This window comes from Calonectris borealis, chromosome 1, assembly GCF_964195595.1.
Source record: "Calonectris borealis chromosome 1, bCalBor7.hap1.2, whole genome shotgun sequence".
Taxonomy (NCBI): domain Eukaryota; kingdom Metazoa; phylum Chordata; class Aves; order Procellariiformes; family Procellariidae; genus Calonectris; species Calonectris borealis.
Genome location: NC_134312.1, coordinates 54,713,099 through 54,737,144, shown reverse-complemented (window position 1 = coordinate 54,737,144; position 24,046 = coordinate 54,713,099). Strand labels below are relative to the sequence as shown.

Below are 24,046 nucleotides of genomic sequence, written 5' to 3'. Positions count from 1 at the left end.
ACCATCCAGCTGGCAAATTGCAGTGCTGGGCCTCTTTGAGTGGTGTCACATGGACCCTCCAGCAACCCCCCTGGTTCAGTGCTATGGTGAAGGGCATTGCTGCTCATATTGATTGGCTGTAATCCTCTCTGAACACCCTATTTACTCCTCATTTCCAGGCCCAGCTTCCTCTTCTCCCTGCCCCCAGATTAAAAGTGCTGCTGCAGTAGGAACGGGGGGTTGCTTTCAGACATCTCTCTCCTTCTCTTTCCCATCTGTAATGACTCCCACATGCTTCCTTCTTGCTTTTTCCCCCCAAATCTTCCATTCTGAGGTATTTTCCTGTCTGTCTCTTTCTACTGTGCTTTTCCACAACCTTTAAGAATCCTTGGCTGGGCTTTTGCTTTCTCCTTTGTTTCTCTTCATCTGTCCCCTTTTCCCCATTGTAAAAATATCACAAACAATCCCCAAATCAAGCAAACTCATAATCTCTCAAAGTTGAAACACTGGTTCACGTGACCCACTGATGCTGTACACAGTATTTATTTACTCCATTGCAGTTCACAGTTCAAATACATTTTCCCAACAATATACAGACAGACTCTTTATTCACAGTGGGATGTGTGTGTGGGCGGGCAGGGTGAATTCACATTATGGAGGAGCTAACATCACTGCGCTTGACTATCAGTTCTCTCAGGAAGAACCTCAGGAGAATAACTACTTCAGGTAACAGCCGCTTCACCTTTCCCAGCAAGGTGGTGGCTAAACAGGAGAGAAGGGGCACTCCTGTTTAATCCTCGTATGTTACTGGTCCTCACACTTTCAGTCCCTATTATGCAGCTGTATTAACTGACTATATATTATAAACACTAACCCCTGTCTGGAGGAAAACGCCAGGCCTAGAGCCGTTGCTACAGTTGTGCTAATATATACAAAGCTATTTACACAAAAATACCATTAAACATATACAAACTGTTCACAGGCTCTGACATTAAGAGAGGAGGGCCCAAGGACCAGCCTTGGGGCTTGCAGCTAATCCTGAAGGGCTATCCTGGAAGCTTGATATGGAGATGCAGGGAAGAAGAGGAGAGGTGATACAGCAAGGAGAGGTATCAAGAGCTGAGGTGAGCAAACCCACGGTAGATGTGCCCATCTGGAGGGAGGGTCAAAGTCCTGCCATCACCTCCCCACTCACAGGGAAGTGCGGGGAGGCTGGAAGAGCACGTGCCAGCAGGAGGACAGAAGCGTCCTTTGCAATCCTCATCTTAGCTTGGCTTTACCTAATGTCAAAAGTCAGACTTAGAAAGGCATACTGGGAAAACAGTTCCTATGTTCTTGCCCTGCACTGTGGGGAGCTGCTGGGGCACCAAAGTGGTTGGTTTATATACGGTCATTTCTATTACAAGAAAATTCCTGTAGATGCTCTGCAACTACAACACAGGAGACTGATGGCACACTCAGAGGCATAGTTCAAAGCACTAAACATACTGAGAGCAAATGTGCCCTGGGGATAGTCCGTTCCTCCTGGAACTGCACACAGGGTTGGGCTGGCAAGGGGATGGTAAAGTTGAGCTCAGAATAGGGGTAAAATGCACAGAAAAGCTTTCTAGTTCTGCCTCTGTCTGAGCCTCTAAACTCTGAAGCAGTGGTGTGAGAATCAGCTTTGCTGCGACTGGATCTAGTGTAATCTTTACAGCGCCAGTGGGGATCTGCTGCGAATCTATCCCAAAAAGGCTGTGGTGCATTGCAAAGGGGGACTCAGCCCATGGGACTGCAGCGTGATGTTACACTGACACTTTGGGTTCATAAAAAGCTTAGGGATGGATGAAGAGGAGATAGAAACAAGATGTGAACCTTTCACTTCTACATCACCCACATGAAAGTGTTTTGAACTTGGGATTGGGAAAAGAAATACAAAGTGCAAGAATTGGCAAATGCTGTGGGGACCATCTTTCTCTAGATCAGGTAATTCAGCCAGACAGCTAGTTTGTTTGTGAGTTTGGTGACAGAATGGAGAAGAGGGCTGAAAGTACAAGAAAGGTTGTGGACAAGACTAGCCCTGCAGGAGCCAAACAGAGGCTTCTCTGCAAAAATATAAAGATTAAAGCAGGTAGTGTCCTTTAGCCACCCCATTTGCCTTGAGTCATCATGGACTGCTCTAGGCCTAGAGCTTGTTTGACTGCTTGGGAATACTGTTTGGACGTAAAAAGGTGTGTCCTAAATCTCGTTCATAAATTAAACATACAAAATATATACATATATTGTATAAATTGATACATACATATATATATATAAAAAAAACTTGGCTATATATATATATATATGTATATAAATTCTAAATTCACATTTCCGTGTTACCTGGAGGGAAGCATGCAAGAACGGCATATGGAGGGGGAGACACTGAACAAGGTTCCTCTGGTACAGGACAGGTCTGCCTAGGACAAACCTGCCTCCAGCAGCATTCCCCAGAGAGCTGAAGAAAGGGGAAGTGCTTTTAGCCCCCATCCTCTCTACACAGTAGTCTTCCTGAAGATCCACAAAGCAGCTTCCTGTATTCCCCATATAGGCCACAGGTCCAACCAAAATCTGAAGAACCACCAGGCTAGAGCTAGAGAAAGAAAGGCAAACAAAAACTAAAGCCAAAACCTATTATCGTCTAGACTGGTAGAGAAAAGTGGTAATTCACAGGTCAGCAACCGAACCTGGGCACCACTATATGGAGAACCCTTGTTTGCCCATGTCAAAACAAGTGATCTCTGTCCCACCTCTCTGTTCCCTCTGTGAGTCTGTCAGTCCCTTATGATCATCATCCCTGGTTCTTTCTAAGATCCCCCTCCTTGTCCAACTGCCAAAGTACCACTGGGCCTCACAATCTGTCCAGCTTATGCCCAAAGGGGCAGCCATCTTGCAAACAGTCTCTTTGCATCCCACCAGTCTCTTTGCATCCCAAAGAGCACCTAACTGTGTCTGTAGGGAAGAGATTAGATGTTTTCAAAGGCCTGGATTTCATTAGGGATTCCTGTGCAATCTCACCTTCTGAGGAAAATCAACAAATTTCAGCCGGGCAAGAAATCGCCTCACTTCTCCACGGCTGATTTTGGGAGTGGTGGTATCCTTTAGCCACACCATTCGACCTTGACTCATCATGGCCCACTTCAGGCCCAGCTTGCTGACCGAGAGAAATCCTGGCTGTTTTTCAGAGGTTGCAGTTGTTGTCACAGTGATGTGAAATGCATCCTTCTGGAGATCATTAATTCCAACTGGTCCATCAGAAAAGGGAGAGAAAATATTGGTGAGGAGTAAATGATTATGTTTCTTCCAAAAGAAATCTTACAGTCTTCACTCAGTCAAAACATCCACTGGACTGAGGGTATATTCAGTCTGACTTTACAATTGCATGTACCTTAGTTAATCAGGGAAAATGATTTTAAGTTAAAATTTTTTCATGGAAATAAATTGAAATTTAGATCAGAAATGGAAGGGATTGGTTCCACGTGATGTTTTTGAGCTTGACATAGGAGATGCACATATTTCAGTAACGCAGTTCACTTTCAGAGAGCTTTCCTTCCCACACCTGTTAGCAGATACTGGTTTAGCTCTGTAGAAGGGGAAACTGATAAAGCACGGGCAAGTCAGTTCACTCCAGGCATTCAAGAATGATCTGTACAGACCTCAGAAATTCCCTCTAAAAATGATATTCTATTTGTTCTTGACTGTGTTTTTGATACAAATCCAATTAGATGTTGTTGTAGTTTAACCCGGCAGGCAGCCAAACACCACACAGCCACTCACTCACTCCGCCCCCCCTGCAGGGGAATGGGGGCGAGAATCGGGAAAAAAAGTAAAATTCGTGGATTGAGATAAAGACTTGATTGATTTCTGTTAATGGAACAGAAAAGGAAGGGAAAATAATGATAATAATAATAATGATAGAATATACAAAATGAGTGATGCACAATGCAATTGCTCACCACCCGCCGACCGATGCCCAACCACTCTTCGAGCAACGATCACTGCCCCCCAAATCAATTCCCCCTGGCTTTATACTGAGCATGATGACATATGGTATGGAATACCCCATTGCCCACTTGGGTCAGCCGTCCTAGCTATGCTTCCTCCCAGCTTCTTGTGCACCTGGCAGAGCACGGGAAGCTGAGAAGTCCTTGACTAGGGTAAACACTACTTAGCAACAACTAAAACATCAGTGTGTTATCAACATTATTCTCATACTAAATCCAAAACACAGCACTATACCAGCTACTAGGAAGAAAATAAACTCTATCCCAGCTGAAACCAGGACAGATGTATTGCTATGTAGCAGCTTTTCTGGCTGCTGGCTTCAGTGGTGGATGAACTGATCTTTTATCCCACATCATGCCATGCTCAACAGGCTGACTGTTGGTTGAACTGCTTTAGAAAGAGCAAGGAAATCCAACAAGGACTGTACCATCTTGTATAGATGTTAAATCCAGATCTACTTTTTCCTGAAAACACACGTTTAAATATTTTGGATTCCCCCTTTCAAAAAGAGGAAGAAGCAGCACAGAGCAGGAGATGGCCAACAAATGCAGAAGCGTATCTGAGGTGACAGAGAAAAGTTTCATAGTGATTCTTCATGCACCACCTTAAATCATAAATAGCTCCATGGAAAGCCAGGGAACTTCTCTGGTGTAAAACACACATGAAGTCAAACTCGGACCTTTCCTTGCTTAAACATGTGCAAGAAACTTGGTGGGTCTTTTATTTGCAAAGAAGGGGCTGGACAGGACCTTCCTTCAGGAGGAAGATTAATCTTATTTCCCATTGCTGGCCTATGTGTGGTGGACCTCAGGTGCTACCTTTAAAGGCACAACTACATCCCATTGTTTCTCACAGCTACCCTTCTTTTAGCCTAGGTAGTTTCTCCTCCATTTGTACTCACCTGCTGAAGCAATGACTTTGTCTGTTGCATTAGTGAGGTCCAAAAGGACTGCAGGAAAAACAGGATGGAGGAGATAAAGGTGGTGCAGCCCTGGGCGTTCAGGTCTGGGACCAGCTTGCTGTTGGAACGAAGGACAGACAAAAATGTTACAGTTGGCTAGCAAAGAGGAGTCTAGCTTTGGCAAAGAAATAAAGTTTTCTGACACTGCATTGTCTTTACATGGATCAGAGAATCAAAAACTTTATGGTTTTACAGAGATGAAATCCTGCAGTTTTTTTTCTAAAACAGAATTTGCTCCACAACTTCTGTTTGATAAGGTTGAGATCTGGCTCTGTAAAAGCCAGTTTGATGGGTGAAGCTACAGTCTGGAAGTTTGAGTCTCCATGCTGACTTGTGTGACTGCGTGCAGAGAAGCAGCACTCTAGGGCTGGGAACGAATCTGCAATAAAAATATCTCAGTGTTGCAGAAAAAAATGAAATTCACGAAGAAAGTTTTGGTTTTGTGGACACGAACTTTCTGTCAATAAAGCTTTCTGGTGAAGAATTTGCACACAAAAACTCCTGTGTTCAGGCTCAGAGAAGTTAGAGTCAGAGCAAGAGGAAAAGATGTCCCTGACAGTCTTCTTATATGGCAGGTTTAAAGTTCAGTTACATTAGGAATAAAAGACAGAGACTGCATGTGCCTCACACAGAAACCTCAAAGTGAAGAAAGGATGCTTGCTCACCAAACTTTGTAAACCAGGCTGTGCTTCATCAGCCCAGAAGAGAAAAACAGACTTCTTGTCCAAAGTCATGACTGACAGTGCATCGAGTTGTTGCTTCTGCCACGGGAGTTCCTGGTTCCAAACAGGGAGGCCGGATTTGCCATCTATCACCACCACCTCAAAGCAGGGGAGAGATCTAGCATTAATGGGTGTCCAGGTGTGGGCGCAGAGAGAGCCCCCTTGCAGTGGCATGGCCCGTGCAGTTCCTTTTCATGCCTGTGGCCACACAGTGATGAGCATCAGCCACAGAAATGGGAAGAGCGAGGAGCAGGGAATGATTGTCCCTTCCTACCCAACCTCCCTCACTCCTATGCTGCCACTGCCCTCCTTGTCTTCACTTGTTTTACCTTTTTGTTCCCATCTCCAGTCTGTGCTTGCAGCATGAAGTCCAGAGTTTGGTCAGCACTGAAGTAACCTGGTACAGGCTGGCTGCAAATTTGGAAAAAGAAACACTCAGGCCCATGGCAGAAAAACAGGTATTTCAGATGGAGGCAGCACAAGTTGCTTTCATCCTCCATTCTGCCTCTTAAAAAGGCAAGATTTGCCATGCTAAATAAGATCTTTCACCCACTCAGAACTGTTTTGACTGTCAGGAAACATTTGTTGGTGGATCACAGAAGTGAAAAATGATCAAGCAGCCCATGGTGCTTGTTAGCCATTCTTCAGAATCGTCTGTGTGGCGGGCATGCCTTGCTGGGCTGTACAGACATCTGTTTATCACCCTGTGACATGACTCTGCATTATTCTTTCCTTAGCATAAGAACCTGTACAGTTTTGCTACAGTCATAAAAAATTACCCAGCCCTTTCAAAATGCATCGGCAGATTTGACCTCCTGCTGAAAGGGTATTTCCCAGGCTGCCTTAGCTGTGTGAAATGGCTCTTAATATACCCACCATTAATGTCAGCCCATGATTCTTTGTTTTCTTACTGCTGGCAGTTTTACAGGCCTTTTTATAACCTTCAGCAGTTTAAATGAAGTCCCCTCTCATCCTCTCCCTTCTGGGTGACATAACACTATTACTTGAATATCTGTCATTATAACTGTTTTCTAACCATCTTGCTTGCCTTTGGCTTTCTGAGTTTTATCGCTGTCTTCCTGAAATTCACCACAGCTAGACACAAGGTTCTAAACAAGCACAAATGATTCCTCAAAATTCACAGAATCAGAGATTTTATGGCAAGGCAGGATCATCAGAATATGTCCTCCCTCCTCCTGTTTATGACAGATTGCTGTATTTCACCCAATTAACCAAGTATCAGTAGGCTGACTTTGACTAGATCTACCAGCCATGAGGCTTGCTACGGAAATACAAAGATGAGATGAATTCATCAGTTTCCATGACAGTCAGTTCTAATGATTAATCTCACCCAAAGAAACATGCCTGCATTTTCATTTTCTTGAACGTGAATAGGTTTCGCTCCAAGGCACTTGTTCTTGCTACAGCAAGATTAAAATGCTTGTTAGCTCCTATTACTTACACACACTTATGAACTCACCTCTCAGGCTTCTCTTTGATCATATAAACCCACTGATTTAAATATTCCATGCTAAAGCATTTTTTCCAGCCCTTTTCTCCATTTTTTTCCAGCTTCCCCTTTAAAATGTGCATACCAGAATGGCTCCTGAACAGCAATGCCACAGTACAGCAGTGGCTTGACTATTTATACTTACTACATCAAACAATGTCATTCGCTTTACAGATATCTTTGGCAACTAGAACCAATGCTTTCAAGGCAGTATCAAGGGAGACTCCTATAGCTTGAAAGCTCTCCAGCAGCAAAAGGAAGTATTAGGTAGTTCTATCCTATGGGCACAAACTTAAAACCTCTCCTAAGGTGCCTCTTCTCATGTCCCTTATGGGTTACAGTCAGCGGCCAATCCCACAAACTAAATGCAGACAGACGTATATATTTTAGATGCTACCAATCAACTGAAAAATCCCCTGGGTACTTTCTCAAATGAACCAGAAGGCTAGTAATTATTCCTGCCCAACAATAATCCCCACAGCAACCTGCTATTAATCCTCTCTCATCTGAAACATCCATTTACAACACAATTTTCAACTGCTTACTCAATTTCATGGTCTCTGAACTTCGCCCTTGTTTTATGACTACTGATTCTCCTTTATGGTTTTCCAGGGATCTTGTCAAAAGCTATCTGGAAATGCAGCACATCTGCAGCAGCAAGGTTGTTCTTTCTCAGAGACTGTTCCCAAAGGGCTGAACTCAGTCTGCCTGGCTGGAGTGATGTGCTTGGGGCAGGTTTACCCAGGAAAAGAGGAGCGCTCAGCTGGCTCTTTAAGCTTTGTCTGATGAGGAACTGCGTTTTGGTCTGTTTGACTCTGTGGTGAGACCCCAGAGCTGAATTTGTCCCCCAGCCTGTGTTGCTTAAGTAGAACTTCTCTAAGTCCTAAAAAAAAATACCCTCTTAAATAAATGCTTGTCCACAATACATTCAGTCTACCAGATTTTATCTTTCTTAACTCTGAGAAGACAAGTAGTCCAGGACTTCAGCACAGTGGCCTTGAACAAGAATTGCTTTCATTATTTTTCAATGCCTATCTGGCAGCTCCTGTACACATGTTGTACTCTGTCCCTTGGGAGGTCACAGAACCAGAAAAAACAGGGCTGGAGTGCAGCAACCTGGAATACTAGTTGCCCAGAGAGGTTGTGGAGTCTCCATCCTTGGAGATATTTAAAACCTGACAGCACACAGCCCTGAGCAACTTGCTCTAGCTGAGCCTGCTTGAGCAGGTAGGTTAGACAAGGCAATCTCCAGAGGTGCCTTCCAACCTCAACAATACTGTGATTCTGTGAATGGAACAGGTAAAGCAGTTTTCAACCCTTCTTGATCTGAACCCATGGAAATTTTCCAATTCACTAGTGGGTCCACTTAGAAATTTCTTGTGTATAACTGATTTTACAGCATCTATGAATTGGCTTTGCTTAGTCAGTACTTACCCTTTAAACTAGACCCACATCCAGAAGTCTGCAGACTCTGGGCCCAAAACACTTTCAGTCCACCTCCTTTCCCCATAGCACGATCAACTAGCCATAAGCCATCCTAAAGCCATTGTTTATGTCACCCATCAGCCCTCAAGAATGTGGACATTATCTGAATATCAAACATAATTGAACACCGATTTTTTTTTACTTAATGAAATTCCAATGCCTTCTTCCTATAGATGCTCTTGACAGTCAGGTAACACTAAGTTGAGAGCTGCTTTCTTTTCTCTAGATAGCAGAGCAAGCAATTTGTTTCCCACATAATTTCCCTCAACTGTGCCCAACTGCCCTTTGCAAATACTTAACCTGGGCAAGCTGAAATTGCTGGTTATTATCAACCCACAAGATCTGGCAAATTACTTAATTTCCATGTGTGAAATTAGAGGATGAGCAGTATTATTTTAAGGTTTACATTTAGTATTGATGGTGTGCTGACTGCCATCAGAGTGCTCATTTTCAACTTTCAAGGAACATTAAGATCTGTGGGCCATACTCAGACACCTTCTCTAAATACTTAATATCACTAATGCAACTGCTCCTCGCCACTGAGCTGGCAAGTGGCAGCCCTGGACACCAGTCATCTGAATTCCAATGCCACGGCATTCCCATGACATCAGTGTTGGGTACCTAAATCAAGCCCCTTATTTGTGATCACTCACAAGCACACAGCTCAGGTTTCCAGCCTTCTGTTCCTTGCTCCCCCTGCCCCCCTCACTTGCTCAGCGATGCATCTGCACACCTCCAGTTCTTAAGATTTCTCTGCAGACTTGGAGAATTCTTCTCAATTGCTTTCTAAGGAGCACACGTACTTAGAAGTGAAAGGCAAGAAATGGTACAGGAAGAAAGAGGACAGAAAAACATTCCCAGTATGTAACCTGCTGATGTTCTGCAGTTCCAGGGTCCAGCGGGGCTCCAGGTCCTGTCCCCGCAGTAGGATCAAGCTCTCTTTGGTTGTGATGAGCAGGTTGCTGCAGTTTGTGTCAGGTGTCTTCATCGTCTGCAGGAAGTCAACACCCCCACTGGGACAAATGGAAAGCAGAGAGGAGATTCCGAGGCTTGTATCTGCACATCTTAGCACTAGCTGCCTGTCCACAGGCAATTCAGCCTACCTAAGATTTGAACTATTCTTGGAGAAGCCCATCTTTTCGCCAGTGATGGAGCTTAGCTTAGCTTAGTCCACTTCAGTTAAGTGGACTAAATTCAGGTGTGGGGTCTTCTGAACGTCTTGAGTTGCTATAAAAAGCATGGAGTTTGCGGGTTCACATTTGTTCCCTCCCTTTATTCCTATCCAGGCTGACCTTGATCACAATTTGGCAGTAAAGAAGAAGGAGCTGAGAAATCCAGGCCCACAATGCTGTACACAGATTGAGCTTCCCAAAGGGACTCCATTAGCTGGGAATACCTTTTTTTTTTTCCCTCCAGGTATGCATAGGGGGTGGAAGAAAGGAACAAGGAACAGGAGAAGCAAAGGACTCCCTTTTATCATACTCTGCACTTCTTTTGCTAGGACAACCACAGGAAAGGGAGGAAACAATGGGTTCCCCAGAGTACTGTTATCAACTGGACAATGAAAAGAAGGACAGTATTGAAGTAGGAGGGACCATCTCTAGGAGCACTAAGAGGTGCCTACCCTCCCCTTCCTCTCCCAAGCAGAAGCAAGAGGACAAGTCCATCTCCTACCTGTAAATGTCAATGAGCTCTGACAGGTTGACAGATCTGCGCTTTTCCCACTCCGGCTCCTCCTGCTGCAGCATTGCAGGAAAGCTGTCCCGGTTTCTGGCTTGGGTAAAGATATCCCTCAGGGCAACTGCTTGAACATTACCTGCCAAGAAGAGTAAAGATGAAGAGTCCTGCCCGCAAAAGTTAACTCCCTAGTAACATGGAGGGTCCTTGGAACCACTGCAGTTGTGGTAGAAGGCAAAGAAATGCCCAGAGCTGGAACTTCCCTGGCATGATGTGCCTTTGGGAAACTCCTAGCAGGTATTGGTGCTCCTGCACTTTTCCACACCATGGCAGTGAGACTTGTTCCCATGCCCTCTACTTCTACCTTTTACAGCAGAAGGCACGGTAGAAATATCCCAGGGATGCTCTGGGCCATTTTAGGTAAAATGAATATTTTCTCAGTAAGGTGAAGTGCTGGAGAGGCAAGGTGCATCTTACCAAAACCAAACAGGATGTAGATGGCTCCCCGGCTTGTGATGTGGACTTGGGGGCCAATCACTTTCCCTTCTCCATTGGTGCTGTACTTCACAGGCCCACCCAAAGCAGTCCCAGTCTTTCCTGACACCAAGATGAAAAACACATCAAGCTGCAAAGAGAGAGATGTAGAGATTTTTAGCAGTGCTTTCAGGCACTTGTGCTCTCAGAATCTTCCCCGGTCCCCACAGCATGAAGCTCCATTGCTCTTTCCCCCCACAGCAAGGTCTAGCTAGTGGTCTCTTTCTCTTTGCTCAGTCTGGCTTCCGGGGCATCTTACATTCACGCTTTTCTCTTGACTGCAAGTGCATCAAAGATGGAAGGGACTTCAAAAACCTGAACTCCTCTAACAACATTAATGCTAGAATTGTGGGGAGGGAAGAGCATAGAGGGAATCTGCATCTGAATTAATCCCACAAGTATTTGTTTCTTTTGGATAAGCTGAATGCTCCTTTCTCCAGAGATCTATCTCAACATGGCTCCCTACACTGCTGCTAAACACTTACTTCAAACCAAGCCTTCACTGAACTGAAACAGGTAATTCTCAAGTCTCAGCCAGGGGTAAATAATGACCCTTCTGTTCATTCCCAGCTGACAAGAAATGCAGGTAGTGTCATTATTGCTTGATCTCACTGCTCTGACCTATTGAAAAAAAAAGGGTGCTTTCCAGGGAAATCTAAGGGAACGAAAATTAGGGGCTCTTGCAGCTGCTGTTACAGCCTTTCCACATCAGGCTCCCTGTTCTTCCTCTAGATAGTCAAGGTCCTTTCAAACCTTGAGCAGGGATATGCTGTACCTGTGTCTCTTTGAGAGCCAGAACAACAATATCCCTAATCCCATCTCCATCTACATCCGGAAGAGTTGCAGCCGGTGCAGCCAGGATCCCATTTGAAAGGTGGGTGGAGTTCAGCGTCCAGATGGTCTTGCCTGCGGGATGAAAGAGACCTGCAGCACTTGGGGAAACAGCGGGCAGCCCCAGAGAGTTCCACAAAACCTTCTTGAAGGAGGGAGCAAGAGAGGTTGTTTCCCCCATTCTCTGAGAAGAAGAAAGACAAGCCTACAAACTGGGACAAGCTGCAGTGGGAAACAAAGTTCTTCCCCTATCATTTCTTCAGATTGTCTTTGAGTCGTGCCTCAAGTCCTGCTGTGCTTCCTTCTTAGCATCTCTGTAGAAAGACCTGAGCCCAAAACAATTCCTGAAATAGCAGAGAATATTTGAGGTTCATTCTTGGAAGAAGAACCTAAATGAGAGTGCTGCTCTGCAGGATAGCAGTTGTTTTCCTCAGCCAGCAGAAAAGCCTGTAGGTAGATGCCAGGAAAGGGAACAGATGGGCAGTTCTGATATTCAAAGTGCAAATCTGTGTCTCAGTTAAATTCCCAGCAGCAAACAGCCACTCCAGCATGGCATGCTCACTCCACCTCAGGGTGAAAGCATGTTAGCAGACATGATGTCAAATGGTTCAGCAGTCCAGCATGGACCCAGCTGGAAACTCAGTAAAACCCGATTTACAAATTGGCAAATAAACACCCAAAAAAAGGCAAAATGAAATTCAATGCTTTTACTTTTCCATGATTCTTTTGCCAACACTTCTGCTTTTTCAATCAGAGTTTAAAAATGCTTTTCAGCTGCTGCTGCTGTGTAGGATAGGGTTTGTCCCTGCATGACAAAGGAAACCAAAGGCCAGACCTGCAAACGCTTGTGCACATTAATAACACTACTTTTGATGGTAAAGGAGACAGCCTATGGTCCTGTCCATGCAAACACTGTACGAGTAATTTGGTCCCTAAAAGCATTTGAAAGGTAAGTGCTGCTGCTCATTGACGGGATCTGGCACTTAAACCCAAGGTTTCTTGTATGTGTCCATTTTCTGTTCTGATTCCAAAACCATCCCTATTCCTACCTATGAATATTTCTGCCAGTGAATTCATGTGGTAGAACAAACAGCAATCAGAGAATGGAGGTGCACATGACCAAGTGATTAAAAATGCAATATTCATTCACATCTAATCAATTCTTCTATGGGCCTAATTTCTCTGGAAGGTTTCCTGGCTGTAGCACATGTCCTTATATAACTTCTCCAAGAACGGTGTTCAGCTTTTCAGTGCTGTTAGGTAGGTGCTGAGTTGTACTAACAGCTAAATATTGATGAGAACAGACCTTACATATCCTTTATGCCATGGCAATGCTACAGCATAAGATTAACACTTTGAAATGTTCTGAGATGGTAGGATGAAGATGCTGCCACAGAGCAGCAATGGTTTGGATTCTCTTATCCTGTGTAACTAGAAAATCATTAGTGTTTTGACTCCTTCCTGTGTGTCACTAGATAACAGCCACCATGAAGTGCCAGCTCTGAATCATTCGTGCTTATTAGTTTTTAAAGAAAACAAAAAAGCAGTAGCATATTTCTAATATGCTAGTAGTTGACTCTACCTGTGGAGGCACTGAGAAGGCTGAGGAATTTTGATGTTCCTGTAACAAGGCAGACGGGCTCTGCAGGTGCCCCCAGTGACAGCCCTTTGCACTGCAAACTCCGAGTCTCCTCTGGAAGCTGGATGGACCACAAGGTGCTGCCATTCATACCAGAAAGGGCCACCACAGTTACAGAGGGCCTAGAGACACCTGGAAGAGGCAGGAAAGAGAGAGTGAAATCCCTTGGCATCAGAGGCTATGTCCATGCTGCTTTTGGTCTTTGCGCTTGAGTTCCAGCTCTAGCTCCTTGAACTGAGTGGCTCAAGCCAGCCACATCCACACTGCCTGAAAGCAAAGGTCAAATCCCACCCCATGGCTGAGCCTCTCTGCCTGCAGAACCCAGCAGTGATCTCCAGACAAGTTGGGCTGTCAGCCAACAGTGTAGACAATCATGGAGGTTGGACCTGAGCTCACAGCAAGAAATGTGGTCAGCTGGGCACAGAGGAACCAAGATCCTGGGGACAACCTGCTCAGCTGTGCTGATTTCCTAGTGTAAAATGTACTGCTGTCAAACCAAACTGATCCTTCTGATCCCCTCTCCCCCAAAACAATGGCTAGCACCAAGGGGAAACCTTAAGTGACTCCCAAGGCAGATGCCACCTCATGTAAAAGTCCTGGGTTGTTTTGTAATTCTGGAGCAGCAGAAGGTGACTGGCAATCTGAGAGCTTTTTCCTTTGTCTTCCAAATTAGTTTTATTATTGTGAAAAAGACTGAATGCAACCAATTCGTGTAACTCAGGGGTCTTTTCCCAATTCACCAGTTAGCACAAAATAATTGTAAAAAAAAGCGCTCTACGCTGTTTCAATTGGCTGTTGGCTCTGATTCCAAATGTGAGCAACTTTTAGCTCAGTCTACCCTCAGAGATAATTGTGGTTACTGTAATCTCCACCTGGTATGTTCGTATCACAATTTAAGATGAACTCCCATACATTTCAAAATAACAACAGTCCCAGCTGACTCCTGTCTTACTAGCAAAACAACACGTGACCTGACTACGCAAAGGGCATATCTGGGCCATTGGCTAAAAGCAAGTCTGAGTCCAGTCTCTAATTCAAACTCACTGTCTTCTCAAACTGAAAGTCATTGTGCTTATGCTAATGGGTTGCCCCAGCCCAAGTTCTCTTCATTGGGTTGGCAGGGACCAAGAACAACTAACTCCTGAATGCAGCTCACAGCTGTTGTGTGTACAACCTGGAGAAACAGCTAACAATGTCATAGCTTACTCCATCAGGTACCTGTCCCAAGCTTATTTCTACTTGACACTACGTCAATGCTTTGAGCACAAGCTACAGGAGGGCTGATTTCCAGCTATGTAGGTTTAGGATTGTGATGTACTTACACCTGCTTTAGTGTCTGCTTTTTGTCTTCCAGCACAGTTATAGCCCAGGATGCAGCTAGGTATGACTAGTTTCATTCAGAGCATGCTGAGAACGGTACCTATGTCTGCGATGAAAGCTAAATACAATGCAACGGCAAAATATAGAACACAAGGAAAACCTCTACAAACTGAATGCAGCCTTTACATCAACATCATCTTCCTCTTTCACTTTCTTTTTTAACTTACTCTACAGTTTTCTCTCTGCTTACAGGTTTCTTTCTATAGGACTTGCTGTGAAATACCGAGGGCCTTCCTTGGGCCATGGAAAAGCAGCATTTTCCCTACCCTCTAACTATATTTTTACTACCCTACTCTTTGAAGAGCCGAGGCATTTTGCTCTCACAAGAGTTCTCTTCAGGCTGTGCAATGTATGCTTGCTCCCTGAATATGTCTCTGAGACTGAACAGACTCACATAATTTCAGGTGATGCCAGGCTGGGCAGACGCAGTACAGCAGGCAGCTGGGAACCTCCAGGACTGCAGAAGTCCAGTGCAAAAGGGACTTGGCAGCCCCTGTGTAACAGTGGCCAGTATCAGCAGGCTGCTGCTATGTTACCCGAGGGGTGTGAGGGTTAACAGAGAAAGCAAAAGCAGCCAGGAGAAGGAAACAGGGCGATACCTGCTAAACAGCCAGGCACAGTAGCTTCCCCACCATCAGCCAGTCTATTATCTGCAAATTAACAACGATTTGGAGCCTGGCAAGTATATGGAGTGATTTGGAGAAAAAGGCAGCAAGGTGAGGGTGTTTCCTGCAACACCGACCTACAGCTGTTCTAAAAAAACCCATAATGTTCCCTACTGGCAAGCAACTGCTAGTTCAAAAGAACCAGAGCACTCCAACAGTCTCTTCTGCCATGACCGTTCCTGTTGCCAACTACCCTTGGTAATGACCAGGACACTGGACCACAGATCAGGAAAGAGTTAAGACTCTACCACCGAACCTCATCTGCGACCTTTGTCAAGCCACTTCCCTTCTCTGTGCTTCCACCTCCGTGCCTGTAAAATGGAAGTAGTTAGACTGAGCTCTTTTGTGAAGGGCTCTGAGAGATAACAAGGAGGGGGAAAAAACCCACCTTATTTCTAATTGCTATTTGTAGAGCAGTGCTTTCTGATTCTTTTATCTCTGCCCCCAAACCAAGTGCACAAATACAGGACAAAGAGATGGACTTGTCCCAAGATAAGATAAGGGGAAATAGATGACGTTGACCCAACAGGTATAGGAGCACTGGCTTGCAATGAAAATTACGAGCAGCATGACAAAGCACAGGCACAGTCCACCAGCCATTTTAAGGATCTTTGAAAACAGCAATGCAGTGGATTTGCAATGACAGGAACTCTTCCTGTGCATAAGACAAGCATTCAAAGGTCCAAACTGACACGTACAGAAAGAGGAATGGAAAGGAACTGTGGTGCTCACCCATGACACTAGCATTCATCAAGGCAGTGAAGACAATGAGGATGTCAGGGAGGCCATCGCCGTTCACATCACACAGCTCCAGTGGGGATAACACACCACCTGCAACAGTCACAGAGAATCCCCGCACTGTTGTCAAAAAGGCCACCCAGCCCATTTTCCACACTGGGAGAGGAGGGCTGGCCCAGAAAAGACTCATGGACAGCCAAGCCTCAGAGAGTCTGCTAGGGAACCGCCAATGCCAGGCAGCTCACACCACGGCAAGATCTTTCATTGCATGGAAAGGCAGAAAAGTAGCATCTGGGTCAGAGAAAGGAAAGAGAAAATTGGAGGAGCTAACAGAAAAAGATTTCTGCTTCCCACTTCACTTTCTGAGGTGATGTGGGAGCCACATATCTTATGAAAGGCTTAGACTTGGAAGCCAGGGGCAGAAAGCAAGGAGGGAGAGACATATCTAGACGTGGCAGAAATTATTTCACCAACCACTGTTACAAACCAGTGTTACTTTACTGCAAAAGCTAGAACGGGAAATACTTTAGAATGTTACCAGTGGCCCGTATAGGATGATAAAAGATCACGAATGTTGATTTGCGGATTCAAGCAGGACATGAAGACAAAAGAAATAAGGTTAGTTAAGCCATTAGAAGACACAAAGACTTCTATCCCTCTCCTTCCGAACACACCCACACACTTCAGCGTGGAGGTGCTGGTGAAACCCAGGATGTAGAGAGGGAGGCGCTATGTTTTAAAGTGGGCTGGGCCATTTCCATCTGGACAGAGCGCACCATCCGGACAAAAAGGCAGGATGGGAGAAGAGTAAAAATGTTTTTTGGTGTTGACAGAAACAAGATTTTGTAGCACTGTTATCTACTGATGCCAGATTTCACAGGCCTCAGCTTGAAGAGTGAGCAGGACACAGCCGCCTGTCTATTACCTCGGAGCATCTGCAGTGGTGAGGAAGGGCCTCTGCTCCGAGCTGGCTCTCCCAGATAGGTCTCTCCCGCCGATGCCCAGCCTGGGAGCTGCCACCTCCCCCACGCCAGATGCTGTTCCTGGGGCTTTCTCACCTGCTCCCTGACCTAGGTTGCGGTTCCAGGTGTTATGCAAGTCTCTAGGGGGACAGGGAATTAGAAATGCGCACACCAACACAAGAATCATCGAGATCACCACAGTGAGCAAAAAGATCGCTGTGCGCAGGTATGGCATGAGGGAGGGAGCAGCCTTCTGCTCCAAACTCCCAGCCGTCTCTGCAGGATAACCCTCGGGCGCGCTCTCTGACGTGTGCTGCTTTGTCATCCCAACCTCCACATCAGAGTCAGGGTCCTGCACCTCCCCAGGGGGGCTCTTCCCGTTCTTGACCCCCCCATTCTTCTGGATGTTGAGTACCAGGTCATCTTCACTTTCATCACTGTCAGCCTGCGTGAGGGGATCGTATTCCCCGAGGTCCGGGCTCTTCTTTCCTGAGGAAAGAGATGGAGAGAGACAATAAAGCATGAGTTCCTCACTTTTGCAGGATCTCAGTGGAGAAAAGGCTGCAGTGGAGAGTGATACAGAAGGGACAACAGCGCAGTCTGCATTTTGCATGGATCCAAGTGAGGGGTGTGAGAGAAAAGACAGTTTACTCCAAGTTTCAGAGTAGCAGCTGCAGAAGAAAAGATGCCGACGGTTTATTTCCCCAAGATAAAAGTGTATCTATATAGTATCTATATACATATACATACACACACATGTATGTATGTGTATATATATGGAATTCATGGCTGATTTAATTCTAATACTTTCCTGTTTGGTAATGAAACACACTGACGTGAAGTCATGCTTAATCTCTGAGTACCTAAACACTCAACACTCAGAGAGCAGCACTCTCTTGAATTCAGACTCTGAACTCCTTTAGCATTTGCCAGCCTCTAATCCCGACACAGCCCTTCTTCACTTGTAGGCTGTGTTCTCTGAGGGGGCCTCCCTCTGCAACTCATTTTTCCCCTTCTCCTCCTGCCTGGTCCAAGCAGCACTGCTGCCTTCTAGTGTGCCACATCTGCTGTCCTGCTTCATGAGGGATAGAAGGGATAGAGCACTGCACATGGTTTCCCTGCAGTGCTGGTAAAAATGGGTATCAGCCCCCTGAAGATGAGGGCAAAGGGATTTTGCCCTTTTGGGCCAGTTACATGCTGGTGTCTGAAGGGATCAGGGCTGCCCCTCTCAGATACCACCTTCTCTGCACGGCTCAGCACTGCGAGAGGGAGTGCTCCAGCCCCTGCAGTAGGAAATCACTGTGCTCCTGCTCTGTTCCTGCTCCCACCTGGGCCGACAGCTTGTGCTTGACCTTGCCAAGACAGATAACTTAGTACCGATGCCTTCAGGTGCTGCTACAAGAAAGTAGCTTAGCTTTAAGTGTCTCCCCCACAGATGCCTGGCACATGGACGACTTCTCCCCCAAGCCCTAGACAGTCGCAGGGAGTGTGATGAGGGCAGGTGCAGGGCCCGGCCGTACATACTGGCCTAAGGCCAGGGCCATCTGTTTATGGGGGCAGGCAAGATCATGCAGACTCACTGCCCTGAGCTACGAGTGGAGGATCACGTCTCAGGGAGCTGCCCTGCGCCACCAGGCTGGGCATGGAGCCATGGCCACTGCTCCGATGATTGCAGGGTCTCAGTCTATTTCTCTCTCTCTCCTATTCCAAGGTGGGACTTTGCTATCGCAGATATCTGCCTCATTTCCCTTTGCCTAAAGCTGACGCGACACAGGAGCTAACTTGTGCCTGAAGATGCTTGAAGTGATACATGCAAGGCATAAATAATAAGCAAAAATACGCAAGCTGTAATCACTCTCAGACACTAAGATGATGGGAAGGCTTTACAGAGCGGAAATTTAAGGACTTTCATGATTATTCTTCCTGCATAAGATAATATGCCTTACTTCTGGTTTTCCTGTTAAAGGCAGACTCACAGATACAGACGTACCGTAGTATCTAGTTAGTGCAACACACCTATTTTGCATCATCTAGAATCTATTTTGCAGCACGTGCATCTCATTTCTTTCTCATTTCTTGCCCCATGAAAGGACCTTCACTTCCCCTTCCTGTTCCACTTATAAATGGTATTCAGTGTCAATGTTAGGATCTAAGAAAAACTGTCAATCCCATTAAAGGCCAAATGTCCCACACTAAGTGGAGCAGCCAGGACAACCAACCCACACTGAAGAGAGGGAAATAAAGATATCCAACAAGATCACATATCTAAATCAGACCCTTCCTTTTTGAACTAGGGGCTTCTACAAAAGACTCATGTCAAAACAATCTGCTGCACGTAGACACTCCAAAAAGCTGTTCCTTGTGGAGGTAGAGCACCCAGCTAAAAGATACTACATTTCCATGGGACGGTCCGATGTATCCGTGTGAGACACTGTATTGTTTCACATAGATCTGCCCTAAACATGTGTTCAAAGTGTGGGCTTCCTGAAAGGAAGACTTAGTAACCTTGGCTGCATCCTGTGAGCAGCACAGAAGGCCACCGACCTCGGAGGCACACAGCTCTTTGCTCAGAGATTGCAGTGACAGCGCAGTGTGAATTTCCCAGATGTCTATACAGTAGGTTGTGCTGACAAGTTGCTGAAAGAGTACTCAGCAAAAACAAGAAATTCCAGAGAGGACTCGCTGGCAGGGTGTTTGCAGCTTCTCGCTACAGATCCAGATGTGCCAGTTCAAGTCAGGTCAGAGTGGTATGAAAAGCAAATGATGCTGGCCCAAAAGTAAATAGTATTTAGGCTGGGAAGTCAAAGTCGGACAGTTATGTTAACCAGACTGCTCCTGGTTTTGGAAACTGGCGTGCTTTGAGTAAAACAATTCAACAGCATACTTACACTTCAGATATACTGTGATTTATTTAATTATTTTAATTTCAGGCAATCAACCCAGAAGACTGAAACCTGCTGTTCATCCTTGGGGCAACTAAAAGCATTGATACGAATGAGCTTTATCTGGAACAGTTTTGTTCTGGATCTCTAGGAGACAGAAAGGACCTCAAAACTATGGCTCACCCCCTCCTTGAACTGGCAGAGATTGAGATGTTGGGAACATCATCAGTGGCGTCAAAGAAAAATCTGTAACAGGAACACCTTTCCTGCTGAGAACCCCTGATCAGAGGCTAGAAAACAGCTACTACACAGTAATGACTTATAGCTTTTGGTGATCTACAAAGGAAAGAATCTACTGAGAGCTACAAAGCAGAGAGCTTATTTCATGTCTAAGCCTGACCAGGAACCAGAAACTGGCATTCCTTCTCTCTACCTTTCCTCAAAAGGTTAGTTGGCACTCTCACAAGGCACAGCCACTCAGTAAGGTCAGGCATAAAATGCCCTGCTGATTTTTTTTTTAAGCCAAAAGGAGGGAAGACGCTGCCCTTTAACAACGGCTGTTGGAGCACCCACCTAGCACACGGGAAATCCAATTGCATATCTAATCTCAGAGGATTCAAATGCTCATCTCCCACTGTTTGGAGAGAGCCCTAACAATCGATCTGTAGGTGTTTTGGGAATGTATCTGGAGGGCTGGCGAAGACGTGCTCAGCCCTGCCTCCCGAGGCTGTTCTGTGGTGCAGAGAATACATAACTCATGATTCACCTGGCTGGAGAGAGAGAAGTAGTAACATGACTCTTCATCTGAGTTTTAGGTCACTTGCTGTGGGAAGGAGGGATACCCCACCTGGCTTCCACTAATTACTCCCAAATGATTTTTCAACAGAAGAGCATAAATACACATAAACAGCATAAAGAATGTGTGAAAACAAGGCCAGTCTCACTCACCATTTAGAGAATTATGATTTATTGAGAAGTGCTCCAGAAGTCAAATTCTTTCCTTTCTGGTCAACAAGGCTCAGGAAGACAGTTTGTCCATCAAGAGAAAGCTAAAACTGCCTCTGTTGCAAGTGATCAGCGGTCAGAAAATCCAATACTCCAATGCAGTTTTCAGCTTTCCATCGTGGAAGTAGAAATGCTAAGACCTGAGTTGGCCTCCTGGTCAAACTCTCATCCTATCTCCTGAAACGATAATCACTGCATAACCTTCATGATAAATAAGTCCCTGCGCTAAAGAAAACAGACTCAAGACCTACCTTGAGCAGTTCTGTGGCCTTGTGTATGTAACAGATCTGTATAACTCACATCTTGTTATTTGTCTTTTGCATAGCATCTCTACATGTATATAAACTTTGCTCCACTTTACAGGGACGGAGTTCGTATCAGCAAAGTCAGTTTCCCTGCTGCTCTCTCTCCTACAGGTATAGTAAATAAACTGCTTCTGTTCTGACCTGCTCTAAATTGTATTCTGTTTTTTCCATGGCATCAGTGATAAAACAGAGGTTCCCAGTCAGTGTTCTGTGGTTACAATCAATCGAGGAACTGTTGCTCGTAGTCTGTGGCTAAGTTACTGGTCACATCACCCTGGATTTTTTTTTGCAGCCACTGGAAGAAAAAGCAAATACTGAAGAGGGAGGTTTTCAAAGGCAGGAGAGAGAGAAAATGCCCCAAACTTATCAACTTTCAAGGGCAGTTGGACTCTAAACTGCACTTTATGACTTCAAAAATCCCCTGTGCATTTGCACAATAGTACTTTTTGCACAGGCAGCTCTTGCAACTATTGCAGTAGAAGAATGTGCCCTCTCAAAGAAGAAAAGATGAATCATGATTTGGAAAGGAGGTATCTGTGAGGTGATCTGTGTTGGAATCGAGTCCCACTCATAATGAAATACTCATTTCTAGTGCTGATGGCTTGAAAGACATTAATTGTAATCTTTTTCCTGTTTTTGACTTACTGGAAAGGCTTTTCCTTGCACTCACTTTGGAGTGAAAAGAGTAAATCTTGGACTTTAAATGAGTACAATTTTCAGTGCGTTATTCCAATGATGACATACTGGTTCCAGTATCCTTTATACTCACTTCATGATCTGTTTATTTTTCTTTTTTTTTCCCAGCTGGCAGTTGGCAGGCACCAGTCACTGGGTACTGCAGACATATCTCTAAGCCCGTGGGGAGATAAGTTGCCACATATTGATGTAATTAATTTAATGAGATGCAGCAGGAAAAAACAGCTATAGCAATAGGCTTTCTGCTTTCTCATTGCTGTTGAAAGCTGCATTTTTCAAGAGTTAACCACACAAACAAGGTGTGATATATGCAATTTAACCTAAGGACTGATGTAAGAACTGTTTTCTTAACTGCAGTTGCAAGGTCTGTGCTCTATTCCATATCAGTGTCTCCCAATAGCAGATATCAAATAGATCACACTGGTTCCAGAGGTCCCAGAAGAAATCTTGTTATTGTTATTTTACGGTCCCCCAGTGGTCACATGCCAACACACACACTTATACCCACTAGTTAGCACTTTTCCTAAATAAACTTCATGTTAAATGTATTCCTTCCCATTTAGACAAGCATATATATAACCAGGAAAAAATTGATTTGCAAACAAAACTTCTTTGAATGCGATCTAACAGGCACTACATGAACTAAAAAATAATGACTCCTGGTATGGGTTACTAAAAGCTGGTGGGAAGGGCCCTGATGACATTACTGGGATCTTCACGGACCGATGGAGGAGGAAAGTATGACCTGCCCACTGAGTGCCGCTTCACAGGCTGGGGTACTGCAAGACCACGATGCCAGGAAGGAGCCCTGACCCAGCAGCGCACAGCTGGGTCCTCTCTCTGTCCCATGGCTGTCCCGAAGGCAAGGCATGGTCAGGAGGGGCAACGAGGCACCCTCCCATTGGGTTAATGCAGCCAGGTGCATCGGCACCATCTCCAGTCCATCCAACAGCGACTAGCACACTCTCAGGATCTGTTTTTGCAATGTATTTTCATTCCCTTTTAATCTCCTCGCTGAAGAGAATGATTGTTGGACAGCTTGCTCACTGCCTTATCTTTGAAAGATCTGGTTCCCCGACACAATAGTCCCTTATGCTTGAATATCCTTTCATCTCGCTGAAGATCTCTGGCTAGAAGGTACGTGGAGGTGGCAGGCAGACTTTAAACATTTACCTGGGTAATTGCTGTGGCACTTACCGAACTCCTGGCCTGGCTTTTGGGGGTAAAACCCGGCAGGAGTAGATCAGAGACGGACTAACGCTCTCTCGCGGTGGTGGCGGCTGCCTTGAGGCCCGTGCCCACTTCGCGGCCTGCGGGACCCGGCGCCTCCTCCCGCGCAGTCCCGGCGCGGCTGCTCACAGGGCCGCGGCCAGGCCCAAGCCCCCCGCCGCCACACGCGACGCCCCCGGAGCTCCGAGGCGCTGCCCCGTCCCCTGCAGCCCTCCCTCCGCCACGGGACCTGGGCAAAGGCCGCCGGGCCCCCCGCACACCCTGCGCCCCCAGGGCGGCCGGGCCTGCCCCTTCGCCCCAGCGCCGGGCCTCACCCCACATCACCACATCGCCATGGCTACGCACCCCACCGCCCCCAGGCAGCGGCAACCGCGCCTCCCCGCCGCCGGGGGCAGATGCGGACGTGGGTGCCCCGGCCCGGCCCGGTCCGGTCCGGCGCGGCGCGGCCCGTCGCTCTCTCCCTCCCGCGGGTGCAGACCCCTTACCCGGCAGCTTCAGCGCCCGGGACAGCACCGTAGCCATGGTGGAGAGGCGCAGTGCGCATGCGCGCCACCCCTCCCTCACCGCCCCTTCCCGCGGCCTGCTGGGAATTGTAGTTCTGCTCCTCGCCCGCACGGCCTCACTCTGCCGGGGCGGAGGGGCAGGGGTGGCGGGAGGCAGCCCCGGGCGTCCCTCTCCCCGGGAGCTGCGGTTGAGGGCCGCGTGTGGGCAGCCGGGGGGTGCGAGGGGCGCAGGCCACCGGGCCCTGAGGGCCTCTCCCCATGGGGCTGTCCCTGCCAGGAGCCGGCAGGCCTCCGGGTGGGATGGCGCCGGGGCCCTCACCTG

At 46.4% G+C, this 24,046-nt stretch overlaps 1 protein-coding gene across 8 annotated transcripts; it reads right to left on the bottom strand.

Annotated features, from left to right (window-relative positions):
• Window positions 1–400: 400 nt before the first annotated feature.
• On the bottom strand, window positions 401–23,768 carry FAM234B (family with sequence similarity 234 member B). 8 transcript variants are annotated; one of them, XM_075153028.1, is made up of 13 exons: window positions 23,707–23,768; window positions 17,200–17,592; window positions 16,136–16,234; window positions 13,302–13,490; window positions 11,664–11,794; window positions 10,832–10,979; window positions 10,352–10,493; window positions 9,547–9,690; window positions 6,012–6,093; window positions 5,626–5,781; window positions 4,901–5,018; window positions 3,013–3,239; window positions 401–2,587 (listed from the first exon to the last, which is right to left on the bottom strand). In XM_075153028.1, exons 1-13 carry the CDS (start codon window positions 23,741–23,743, stop codon window positions 2,582–2,584), a joined length of 1,872 nt encoding a protein of 623 aa, XP_075009129.1. In that variant the 5' UTR covers window positions 23,744–23,768; the 3' UTR covers window positions 401–2,581. The 8 variants fall into 8 exon arrangements, with proteins under 8 accessions (XP_075009129.1, XP_075009147.1, XP_075009174.1 ...); XM_075153046.1 differs by lacking the exon at window positions 401–2,587 and adding an exon at window positions 20,934–21,590 and having other exon boundaries at window positions 2,594–3,239; window positions 23,707–23,762; XM_075153073.1 differs by lacking the exon at window positions 401–2,587 and adding an exon at window positions 20,934–21,167 and having other exon boundaries at window positions 2,594–3,239; window positions 23,707–23,741.
• Between the last annotated feature and the right edge of the window lie 278 nt (window positions 23,769–24,046).

Coding starts and splice junctions, on each gene's coding strand:
- FAM234B (XM_075153019.1), bottom strand. CDS start 23,743: ATGGCTACGGTGCTGTCCCGGGCGCTGAAGCTGCCGG. Junction 17,593..23,706: donor CCGGGCGCTGAAGCTGCCGG/GTAAGGGGTCTG, acceptor CTCTTTCCTCAG/GAAAGAAGAGCCCGGACCTC. Junction 6,094..9,546: donor GAACTGCAGAACATCAGCAG/GTTACATACTGG, acceptor CCAAATTTGCAG/CCAGCCTGTACCAGGTTACT.